An 11808-nucleotide genomic window follows, 5' to 3' on the forward strand; every position below is an offset into this window, starting at 1 on the left:
TACTAACTGGTGTGGGATAAACTGGATGTCCACGTGGGAAAATGAGACATCTTGATGCCTACCTACCATCGGGAACAAAAATCAATTTGACATGTAGCACAGAGCCACATATGAAAGGTAAAGCAATGAAGTGTCTAGAAGTCCGAGGACATCTTCACGAACATGCGAAGTTCAAGAACATGCAAAACTAATCTATGTGCGTGGCCCCCTTGCATGAGGGACCTTTCTGGGGGGACGAAAATGGCCTCGCACTGGTTTAAAACACGTCCACGAGTTCTTCGGCACTCCCCTCCGTCAAACGCCTGACTGTAACTCCTTCTTCCTCGCGTGTGGGCTGGTCTTATGACTCATTGAGTTAGACATGTACAGTTTGCATACCTTTCTGCCTTTAAGTTACACCTCCCTAATGGATTCTATTAAAAAACAAACCTAACGTCTGAGGGTCTGGCTTGGGCAGCTGGGTGGAAAGTGGTGCTAGGGCCATACCCCGAGACAGTGCTTGTGACAACTGTCGATCCGAGGTTCTGTTTCATCATTTAAGCTATGGTGCCTGTGAGATACCAAAGACATGTCCCGTAGGCAGTCGGAAGGATGAGTGACATGCTCAGAGAAGAGTTCATTGTTGAATACGTCATTTGGGAATGATCGATAGGAAGATGGCCTTTGAGAACGAGTAGAGTGAGTGGAGGCGGGAGTGGAGGTCACAAGGAGAGCCCCGGGTGAGCCCTGAGGGGCCCTGCCTTGTAGAGGTCGGGTAGAGGAGACGGGGAGGGCAGTGTTGCAGAGGACACTGGACCCGGCGACATGTTCACCGGTGTCTTTGATACCACTTTGGTAGAGTGGTGGGGTAGGAGCCACGTTAGGAAGGGTTCAAGAAGGAACGAGAAGTGAGAAAATAGACAATTATTGGACGTGGTTCCATAGTGTCGCGGTTAGCATGTCAGCTTTACAAGTAGAAGGTCCTGGGTTTGCGCCCCGGTGAACAAGCCTGAACAAGCCTGATGTCTGATCTTGGAAGCTAAGCAGGGTCGGGCCTGGTTAGTACTTGGATGGGAGACCACCTAGGAAGACCAGGTGCCGGAGGCATAAATAATAATAAATAATAAAAAAATGAAAAAAACAGACAATTATTTCGAGAAGTTGGGCTACAAAGAAGAACGGAGAATTGGGGTTGCGATTAGAGAGAGGTGTTGGGCCAATGGACTCCTTCACGAATGGAAGCTACTGGGGAACATATCGGATGAAAATAGATCCAGGAGCAAGGAAGAAACTGATCGTACAAGAGAAAGATAGGGTGACCGCAGGAGTAAAGAATTACTCAGAAGAGGGAAAACTTATGATAGTGGCCATGATGGAATACCCGATACCAGTAGACCCTTCTGGTTGTAAACGACTAGAAAACTAGGCAAAAGTTTAAAAGAACTATTTTCAGATATTGGACAGCAGGCAGTGCAGGACTGCGATCAGAGGAAAAGAAATGCAGTGACCCCTATAAGCAGCCTAGATTTCGACCTTTGTGCCTATGACGATGCACAAAGATCAGATCACGATGCAGGAAAGTGGTCTCAGTTATCAGAGCCAACAAGCCAATAGTGGAGAAAAACAGAATGCCGGAAACATCTGATTCATCCCAAAAGAAGTCAGAAACAGAGGAATGAAGGGACAAAGAACAGATGGGACAAATAGAAAACAGATAGCAAGATGGTCTACTTAAGCCCGACCATTAAATGTAAATGGATTAAACAAACCAATTGAAAGGCAGAGATTATCGGACTGGTTACAAAAGTAGGATGGAGCCATATCTTGTCTATAAGTGCACTTTAAATATAAAGACACAGATAGGTTAAAAGTATAGAACGGAAAAAGTTATAACACGAAACGAACTAAGCATAAAGAAGTTGGAGTGGCTATATTCATATCAGACGAAGCAGATGTCAAAAGAAGGAATATTACCAGAGATAAAGAGGAGCATTTCATGATAATAGAAGTGTCAACTGATCGAGAACACGTAACGATCCTAAATGCGAACACACTCAGTGCAAGAGATGCAGCAAAATCTGACAGAAAGGAGAAAGACACATCCATATTCAGAGTCAGAGACTGTGACACTTTCCTCGCAGAGTTCCAGAGAACTGCTAGACGGAAAATCAGCAAGGATACCGATGACTCGAACAACCCCATTAACCACCTTGACCTAATTGACATTTATAGAATATTCTACCCAACTACGGGATATACTCTTTAAAAATCTAAATGGAACATTCACCGAACTAAACCATAAAACGAGTCTCAATAATTTTGAGAGGAATGAAATCAGCCAGAGTAAATTCTCTGACCGCGATGGAATTCAAAACACATAACCAAAAGGTACCTGCAAAATCCTCTAGTATTGGGAAATTCAATATACTTCTAAGTAAGTCATTGGTTAAAGAAGTAATCACAAGGAAAATCAGAAAACATCATCAACTGAATGATAATGAAAACAGAACATATTCAAATGCGTAGAATGCGGCTCAAAGGGAATTTACTGCTTTAAATGTCTATGTCAGAAAAAAAGTTTAAAATCAATGATTTAAGGTTACACTGTAAGAAGTCGGAAAAAGGTGAACAAATGAAACCCGCAATAACTTTTATTACTCCGAAGTAAGTAAAAGAAAGGAAATGATAGAGTGGAAATCAACAAAACAGAAAATAGACGACGGAGAGAAATCGATGACACCAAAATTTGGTACTCTGAAATGATCAATAAAATCGATAAGCTTCTATGTAGGCCGATGAATAAAAAGATATAAATTACCGACATCAGCAATGAAAGGGGGGATGGCACTACAGAACCTACAGCCGTGAGGATGATAAAGGGAGATTATTAACTTATGTCGATTTAGATGAAACGGGTAAATTCCTTGAAAGACACAAATTACTAAAACTGACTCACAAAGAAAAAGAAAATCTGAATGGCCCGATAGCTAATAGAAGAAATTGAATTTGGAATGAAAAACCTTCCCGCAAAGAAAAACTCGAGGTACAGATGGCTTCACTGGTGAATCCATTGAACATTTAAAGAAGTTAACAGCAAGTGTACACAAGCCCATTAAAACCAATTTATTTTATGAGGCCCTGATACCAAAACCGGATATCAACAGAAAAATGCAGATCGATATTCCTCACGAACGTAGATGCAAAAATTCTCAAGAGAGATTAGCAAATGGAGTTCAGCAATACATAAGGATAACATGTCATGACCAAGAGCTCTTTTTACCCAGGGAATGCAAAGTTGGTTTAATATTCGAAAGTGGATGGACAAAATACACGTATTGACAAGAAAAAGAATTGAGAGGCAGATTGCAAAGGAAGAGGTGAAACTATCTTATTTGAAGGGGAAATGATTGCGTACGCAGACTATCCCGAGATATTTACCGAAACACTGCCAAACCTAATGAGTGAATTTAAGCAAGGTCAAAAAACACAAAACTCGGTTGTATTTCTATACACGACCGATGACCAAGTAGAAAACGCAATAAAGATACCATTTATAATAGCATCAGAACCCATAAAACACACAGGGAACATCTAACGACCCATGAAGGTACTGCTGGGTGGCAGTGCTGTGGACCTGCCACCAGTATGGTGGCACGAGAGCCTTCAGAGGGTTTGCTGGGGTGGGGGGCAGGGAAATCTGGTGTTTTAGGCTGGACGGTCAAGAATCCTGAGTTGAAAAGCACTGGGAACGCTCGAGGCTCTCAGTGCAACAAACTCCACAAGTCCAGCCAGAGGTCGACACATAAGCTTTTATTACTCCAGGACAACTTGGACTTCACCAATGCCTAGCTTTGTGGGGCATGTAGTGTGACTCATGACTGTGGACACAAAATCATTGTAAGCCTGTGCTACAGCCCTGGGCTACTTTCCAAGACGCTCGGTTACGTGAAACCTCACTGTTTCTAAAACTGACTCGCATGTTCTTTTTCCTCCTCCTCTGCCTCGCTCCCGACTTGTCGCCTTGGGGCTTCTCACTGTCTGGGTAACATAGGACTTGGGCCTACGTGAACCTTGGGTAATAGCCACTCCGTCACAATCAGTTCCTGGGCCTGATGCTGAGCCTCCGGGCTCTGGAGCCTGACTTGGCTGGGTGCCTATCTGTAACCCCCCTGGGCGGCCTGGCGAGCAGGCACTCACGTTAGCTTAGCTCAAAACTCTTCCGTGAAGCCTACAGACACTGGCCCGATGGGGGCGCCACTAGACTCTCTGGGGTATCTCAGAACCCTCGCTTCTGGCTAGTGGACTGAACCACAGGGCGGCCATGTCACTTTTTCACATGACGAGCAGCTGGGAGGGCCCCAGCCTCCTCTGCTCTGCTCTACAGAGCGGCCGCTTTTCCCCATGGCTTCAGCAAAGTACAAAGAGAAAGGCTAAGGGTGGCTGCTTGTCGGCCTGGGCTGCAATCGCCCTGCCCAACTCTCAGGGGAGCCGGCCCCCCGCTGCAGTCCCACTCACCTCTCCCCTCTGGCCATTGTGGCACACACCCCTCCCACGACATTGGCCTTGCTCTCCCCCCGAATGCTGGACTGAAGGCAGGCGTTATGGACAGCTTCCAGCAGCCGGTGTGGGTGGCTCTGAGGCTGGCCCGTGCCCACACGCCTACACTACAGGGGCCACCACCTGCTGTCGCCTGAGAGGAGGGGCCCCTACCCCTACTGCTCGAGGGCTCCCGAGGGTTCGCGCGCCATGAGAACTTCCGACCATGAGAACTTTGACTTCCGAGTTTGGGGGATCTGTCCAGGTGAACAGGTCAGCTCTGAAATTCATCACTCTCTTCGGGGTCCCGTCTGTTTTGGTGTTCCAGGGCCAAGCCTGCAGGAGGAGGAAATGGCAGTTAGTAAATGAGCGGGGAGGGGCTCCTGGGGTTGCTTTCTGGAATGCGGGGTTGCAACAGCACCTGGAATGGAAAATGCCTGCTGCGGCTTTGTGTGTTCCGGATGCACAGAGGGGCGCTGGCACCCCCCCCCCAGGTTAAGGGAAGGTACTGTTGTCAGGAGGTGAGAGAGCCGGCACAGGGCTTTGCCCAGAATACCCAACTTCCAAAGGGCGGCGGGGGAAGGGCCCGCCACCGTTAGAGGGGGCGGGTGGCTTGCCCTCGCACTGTCCCACACCCTCGGGGAGCAGGGGCCGTGTCTGAGCCTGATCGGAAAACATGCTTCGACGCTGGCCTTCCAGCTGCAGAGCGCATGTGGGGTACCTGGGAGGGAGCCTGACGACAGCAGTTGCAGGCTGTCCAAGACCCCGTCCTCGTACAAGGCCAGCTTCTGCACCATCTTCTGTCGGGCCGGGTTAATGACAATCTGCGGGGGCCGTGATGATGCAGAGCTGCCCAGGAGCGATTCTGCGGTGGAGAGAGCACCCTCTTAGCTTCGGGGGCAGTCGTACCTGGGAATTCCTTGCTGACATGAGTCTTCCCGGCCCCCAGCCTGGCACCCTGCCCCGGAAGTCCCCGGGGCCCTCTGAGCGCAGTGCCCGGAAGGGGCCGTGCCACGGCCCTGGCTCCCAGCTACACCAGGAGCCCGGTCCAGACAGAGCCTCCCGTGCTCCCGGCTTTCCGGAAGTGAGCTCCTAGCTTATCACCCACCCGTGGGTCACGGCCTGGGGGTATGAGGCAGCACTGGGCTGTCCTCTGTGCCCCTTTCCAAGGGCGGGTGGGCCGCTTGCTCCAAGACAGAGGCCTGAAGCTCGCTAAGGACAGAGTGAGCTCAACAGCAGGCCCCAGAAGGCCAGGCGTGAGGAATATGGAGACTGCCACCAAAGAGGGCCCTTGCTCCCTATTCTGGGCACCTGTCCCCAGCTACCTTCCACAGCTGTGGGCCGGAGCTCCAGGCTGCCGCCCGATCTCGACTCTGGGGTGGTGCCCCCTTGAGTACAGCTGGCCTGCTTGAGGGAGGCTGGGGCCCAGACGGCGGCCTCTTGTCCAGGGCTGCCCGGCAGGGTCGTGCCCGGGGGGCAGCTCGCGGTCAGGTGCCAGGAATGGAGGGCAGCAGACAGGCCGGACACGCTCTCGTCACTCTCCACGGGCTGGTTGGGGCCTTTCTGGAGCCGCTCTGTAGCCTGGGCCAAGGCTCCTGAGGGCACTGCCGGGGGCTGACATGGGCTGGCACTGCTTGGGGCACTGCTGGTGGTGGACATGTAGGAGTTCTCCTGTGGGGAAGGGGGGCCATGGCTGGCAGCCTCTGGCTCCAGCAACGGCCCTGCCACTGCTGCCTGCAGCTTCTCCAGCCTCTCGTACACCTGCGAGGAAAGACAGGGGCGCTCAGGGCAAGTGGCCCGGGTGGGGCTCTCCGCTGCCCCTGGGTAGGCCAGACTTGGCCACAACGACCAGTCAGTCACATCCCTCACGGAAGACAATCAAACCCCGAGGCTGCTCCGGGTCATCCGTGACCTCCCTTGGGGCTTGGGCTGCCACCCCAGGCCCCACACAGCTGCTCTTGCGTCTGTGGGGACCGCTAAGCGGGCACAGCCTACAGGTGGGAAAGCTCTGTCCCTCGTCCCTTTGTATCTGCCACAAGGAGCACTGAGAGATCACAGCCGCCAAAGCTAAGGACTGAGAATGGCTTCTCTGTCTTCTAGAAAACGAATCTCACTGCCTTGCTGCCCTCACATGGGGCTTCTGTATTCTCAACTGTCGGAGGTGGGGGCCAAGGAGAGGACGGAAAAAGGTAGATGCAGGGGCACGGTACATCCAGAAGGGGGCACAAAAGGAGCCCTGCCTCTCTATGTACCAGGCGGGGTTCAGTGGGGCTCCAGCTGCCCCAGGCAGAACCGAAGGCGAAGTGAGCAATGTTTGGTAGGTGCTGTCTTTGGCTCACTACAGGGCAGAGGCAGGAATCCGGGGTTTTCAGCAGGCCACGGTCCCCCATGGCCACCGGGCACCTCGACTGCTTCCTGTCCCTTCCCCACCAGGATACCTGGGTCATGGGGGGTCTCCTCTTAGCCCGGCGGTGCAGGCAGCAGCAAGCCAGCTGGCCCAGGGCCAGGCCCAGCTCGGGTGGGCATGGCCCAGGCCTGGGGTCCAGGTGCTTCTTGTAGATCTGGGTGGCGATCGGGGCGGCCCAGGCGTCTGCGGCCAGACCCGCCTGGAGGGTGGTCTGGGTGCTTTTCAGGGTCACCCCGGCCTCCTCTGCCTCCTCTTCAACCAGGTCTTTCTGTGGGACAGAGACTGTGAGCATGCCCCCCGGGGGTGCTGTGCCTTTAGCCGCGTTCCCCAGGCCCTCGGTCACTGACTGTTGTGGTCTTTCTTCAGGCTGATTAAGCACCCGCTGTGTGCCCAGCACCGACAAACGGAACAGCCTGGCCCACCTTCACAGACTGGACTTTCTCGAATGGAGAGATGCCAATAACAAGTCTATCGAGCAATGGAAAACTCTGGTGGAGGCCCACGGGCCCGAGCAAGTGGCGCCTGACCTGGGATCTGGAAGCACGAATTAGCTGGAGACGGCAGAACCGAGAAAGGGAGCGAGTGCGCTATGCAGAGCCACCGCCCCCTTCCATGAAATGGCTGGAGGCCACCTTGAGTTCTGAAATGGGAAGGGGCAGGAGGAAGCACCTGGGTGGGGGGTGGCCCTTTAGGCCCTAGAACAAACAGCAAGGAGCCTGGAGACAGACAGAAGGCGGGTGATGAGGGGCCCGGAGAGCTGTGGCTACATTCAGGCACTGGGCCTTCACCGCCGGAGCAGCGGGAAGGCAAAGGGGCTTCCACGATCCCTTCACGTTTTTAAAAGATTGCTTTGGCCGCAGCACAGAGGACGAATAGGAAAGGTCAAAAGAGGACCAACGAAGGACCCCCGAGGAATCCGGGGCGGTGAATGACAACACGGAGAGCAGCGCCACTTGGATGCGTCGATGGGTGTGGAAGGTGAAGGAAGGAGGGCTCCCACCCGGCTCCCCGGTTCCTGGCCCAGATTCGCTGAGACCCGGGAACGGATGGAAACAGCCCCAAGCCAGGAGCGGAAGCGGCTGGAGGTATACCAATTGGCAAAGTCGGAAGAGCAAACGTTGACCAAGCACGTTCTGGGCCCAGGAAGTGTCTAAGCGCGAAACGGGAATTCTGTCTGTTTGCACATGGGGAAGGGGGCGCGGCAAAGAGCGGGGATTTGCTCCGCGACCACTGTCAAGATGGCACTGGAAGCCAGGTCTCCTGTCCCCTGGCTCAGACTTGCCCCCACAGCGAGAGGCGTTCATCTGCAGCTCGCCCGGCCCGGCGGGGCCCAGAGAGCTTCTCAGAGCCTGCCTGATGCTCCGCCACAGCCTCTCGCAGGCCCCGTGTTGTTTCCCACTATAGCTTCTGGTCCCAGAGCACTGGGACTGCCCCGCGGGGACACCCCCTCCCCTGCCCCCAGCCCAGGTGGGGTCTGGAAAGGCCCAACACATTTATAGAAGAAAGACAGGTTTCTCCCCGGCAAGGTAAAGAAAGCTGCTTGGGGCCCTGCCTACTTTCAAAGATGAGTCAGCAGCGGCAGAGGCTGGCTTCTGTGGGGTGTTGCGTTCCAGATCATTCCACCCTCCAGGGCTGCACCTGTTGGTTGCCAGGAGCAGCGCCTCCCTGCCCCCCTCTCTCCCTCCCTGCCTGCCCCTCTCCCTTCCTGTCTGCTTCTCGCTTCCTGCCTGCCCCGCCTCAAGAGGCTCACCAGATACTTGGTCTTGGCACAATGCATCCTCACAGCCCTCTGGCCAGCCAGGGTCTCCAGAACTACCTGGAGGGAGGGCGGGATGGAGAGCATAGCAGTGGCTTCTGGGATGGCACCACCCCAGACCTTGGCAGGGAGGACTGCGTGCAGAGGGGCTTGTGGGGTGGATGGAGCGGCCTGGCCCTCACACGGACAGATCAGGACCAGCTCCCCACAAGGATGCAGTCCCATGTTATGGGACTGAAGCTTTGGAGATTTGGATTGCCAACTTGAAGAAAAAGGAATGCAAAGTGACAAATATGAAATGAGGTCCAGGGCCAAGGAAGAGGCCCGTGCCAAGGAGGGAGGGGCCTGCAGCTGAAGTTCCGTTAGCTTCCCGCCGGGTTGGCCTCTGGCTGCACACGGAATTCTCCAGGCCTTCCTGCCCTAGCCGGGCCGCAGCCCCCCACCCCTCCAGCCAGCAGAGGGGCTGCGGCTCACCACGCCGAAGCTGAAGGTGTCGGTGTCCACGGCCAGCCTCCCGGTCTTGATGTACTCCTCGGGCAGGTAGGCCAGGGTGCCGCGCACCGTCCGAGTCCGGGCCACAGTGCTGCTCTGGCCAGGGTTGGCCCCTGCAAAGCGGCTGAGTCGGGCCAGGCCAAAGTCTCCGAGTTTGGGCATCAGTCTATCATCCAGAAGGACGTTGGAGCTTGGGGGAGAAGAGAACGGTGTCAGCGGGCCCTGGGCCCAGCTCGCTCTGCCCCTGACACCTGACGTGATTGGACTTGGGACCGCCGGGGCGTTCCAGCCGAGGGGGCTCCGAGCAAGCGGCACCCAGGGCGCCCTGGCATTTCAGCCCCTGCTTTTCAGCAGGGCCTGTCCTTGGACTCTGTTCCCACGCCCTTCCCATGCCAGGGACTCAGGGATGCGGGGCCCCCCGCTCTGATGTCCCAGGCTTCAGGGCTGCACCCTGTCCCCTACCTCCACCTTGAGCAGGAGAGGGCAGGCCTAATTCTCATGGGGACATTCAAGTTGGGGTTCCTTGGGGCCAGACTCCCTGCTGGCGGAAGCTTGGGGTGCGTCACTGCTCTGCCGCAGACTCTGCTCCTACAGCACCCAGGGGTCTGGCTGCATCCCCTCCTCACCTCTTGACATCGCCATGGATGAGGCTGGGACTGTCCTGATGTAAAAACTGAATTGCTCGGGCTGTGCCCAGAAGGATGTCCAGGCGCTGAGACCAGGAGAGAGGAGAGCAGGCCTGGGTCTGGAGCAGCAGAGGGAGCAAAGGGCCACACGGGAGGCTGGAGGCCACTGATCCTTGACCCCCGACCCTCCCTCCACCTGTCGCTGTGGGGTCTGGACAAGCACTTCAGTCTCTCGGCCTCAGTTTCCCCTTCTGGAAAACGAGGGACAAAACCTCCATGAACTACTTCACAAAAGGATTGAGACTAAGCTATTCCACTGCTTCGTACAAAGCATGCCGGGAAAATGGCTGGGAACATGCTTTTCAGTCTAGAATTCGGTGGCCTTCGGTTCCTGAAGTTCATTCGTTTGTCCCAGGACCATCAGGACTTTGTAGGAGGCTCTCTCCCCACTTCCCCCAACACAGTATGCAGTTCACCCTTGTGTCTCGTGGGTGCTCACGACATAGGGCCCAACTGCGGGTCCAGACAGTGCAGCCTGATGCCCACTGTCCCCTTTCCTCGAGAGCAATACTGACGAGACTCTTCAGCTACTCTGCTTGTAAAACGGAGAAGCTCGAGTCAGGTTACTTTGAGTCGATAACCCCCTTTTTTAGAGGCGCCATAACCCAGGCTCCCGGACACGCAGGAACAGCCGGGGAGAGGCCGTGGGAAAGGGTCCTGGGGAAACCCTGCTTGCCAGTGGGACCCACTCGTGGAGGCTGACAGCCCAGGCCCCGCGCCCCACTCCGCACAGGCGCTGTGGGTCTGGGGGAAGTGTGCCAGGCCAGGTAAGACTACCTGGAAGTGGAGGCGGTCTTCCAGGGAGCCGTTGGGCAGGAAGCCATAGACGAGGCAGTAGCAGCCACTCTGAGCGCAGTAGCCAGCAAAGTCCACGATATTTGGGTGACGAAACCTGCTTGGAAAAATGGGGCCTGAGCGCTCTGGCCCCCAGCCTCCACTGCTCTTCCCATCTGACTGGCTCGGGGACGAGCAGTCCCTGCCGGACCCTCGGCCAGGCTGGGCCTGGCGGGCTTCGGGGGTCCACGGGAGCCAGGTCCCACGGTGTGCGGTCCTGGTGGGATGCACCGGCTCACCGTGACAGCTGCTCCACTTCGGTCAGGAAGCTCTGCTTCACCGTAGTCCACTCCAGGTCTGCCTCCTGCAGCCCCCAGGGAAAATGGAGAGGGGCAGCATGAGACTCTTGCAGCCAAAGCTTGATGGCCACTCCCAGTGCCTAGAACAATCGAGGGGCTGCGGACCTTGCGCTGGGGAATCGGAAGGCTGAAGGAGCTGTGTGGGAAGCAGGAGGACAGGCCAGAGCAGTGAGGATGCGCGGCCGGCCTTCCAGGGCCCTGGCGGGGACGCTACACCTACCTCCTTCAGCTTCTTCACAGCATACACCGTGTTCCTCAGCACAGCCCGGTACACGCACCCAAAGCCGCCCTCGCCGATCTTCAGCTCCTCTGAGAAGTTGTGGGTGCCCTGGGAAATCTCATGGAGGGGCCAGCAGAATGGAGTGGGGTGGGTCCCTTGCAGGAGGGATACTGGGTTCCCCGTGCTCCGCTGTGGAAAGAGACCCTGATCAGGTGAGGACCTGTCTCCTCCCCTCTGTCCTGGCCACAAGCTCCCTCCCAGCCCAGCAGCCTCCCAGCTGGCTGGCTGGGGCTCCCCGATGTACCAAAGACTGAGCTGGCTGGGGCTCCCCGATGTACCAAAGACTGGGTTTCTTGTCACTTCCCTGGGACCTTCCCTGGGGGGGCAGGACCCACCTACCGTGGTAGAAGAAGGAGCTAGAGATGGTGGTGGTGGCTGGAGTGCCGCAGGGCTTGGGACAGGATTGAGCTCAGGCCGGGAATGGCTCTGGGAGCCTGGAAAAGCTACATAGAGACAGTAGTAAGAGGTAGGCAGAGACTGGCGGCAGGGTCTACAGTCGTGAAGAAGGTCAAGGTGGCCCCTTCCTCAGGTCCATCAAG

The 11808-nt window shown here is 55.5% G+C and overlaps 1 protein-coding gene across 1 annotated transcript in view; it reads right to left on the reverse strand.

The window, feature by feature from the left end:
- Nucleotides 1-3774: 3774 nt before the first annotated feature.
- The window catches only part of IRAK1 (interleukin 1 receptor associated kinase 1), a 19642-nt gene continuing 11608 nt past the window's right edge, over nucleotides 3775-11808 (reverse strand). The window contains exons 2-12 of the mRNA XM_039867031.1: nucleotides 11609-11789; nucleotides 11210-11398; nucleotides 10930-10994; nucleotides 10634-10748; nucleotides 9797-9882; nucleotides 9153-9360; nucleotides 8673-8738; nucleotides 6954-7190; nucleotides 5841-6276; nucleotides 5237-5380; nucleotides 3775-4851 (exon numbers count right to left, since the gene is read on the reverse strand). Of these exons, the coding sequence (XP_039722965.1) occupies nucleotides 4790-4851; nucleotides 5237-5380; nucleotides 5841-6276; nucleotides 6954-7190; nucleotides 8673-8738; nucleotides 9153-9360; nucleotides 9797-9882; nucleotides 10634-10748; nucleotides 10930-10994; nucleotides 11210-11398; nucleotides 11609-11789 (1789 nt within the window). The 3' untranslated portion in view covers nucleotides 3775-4789. The remainder of the gene's footprint in view (nucleotides 4852-5236; nucleotides 5381-5840; nucleotides 6277-6953; nucleotides 7191-8672; nucleotides 8739-9152; nucleotides 9361-9796; nucleotides 9883-10633; nucleotides 10749-10929; nucleotides 10995-11209; nucleotides 11399-11608; nucleotides 11790-11808) is intronic.

This window comes from Pteropus medius, unplaced genomic scaffold, assembly GCF_902729225.1.
Source record: "Pteropus medius unplaced genomic scaffold, Ma_sr-lr_union100, whole genome shotgun sequence".
Taxonomy (NCBI): Eukaryota; Metazoa; Chordata; class Mammalia; order Chiroptera; family Pteropodidae; genus Pteropus; species Pteropus medius.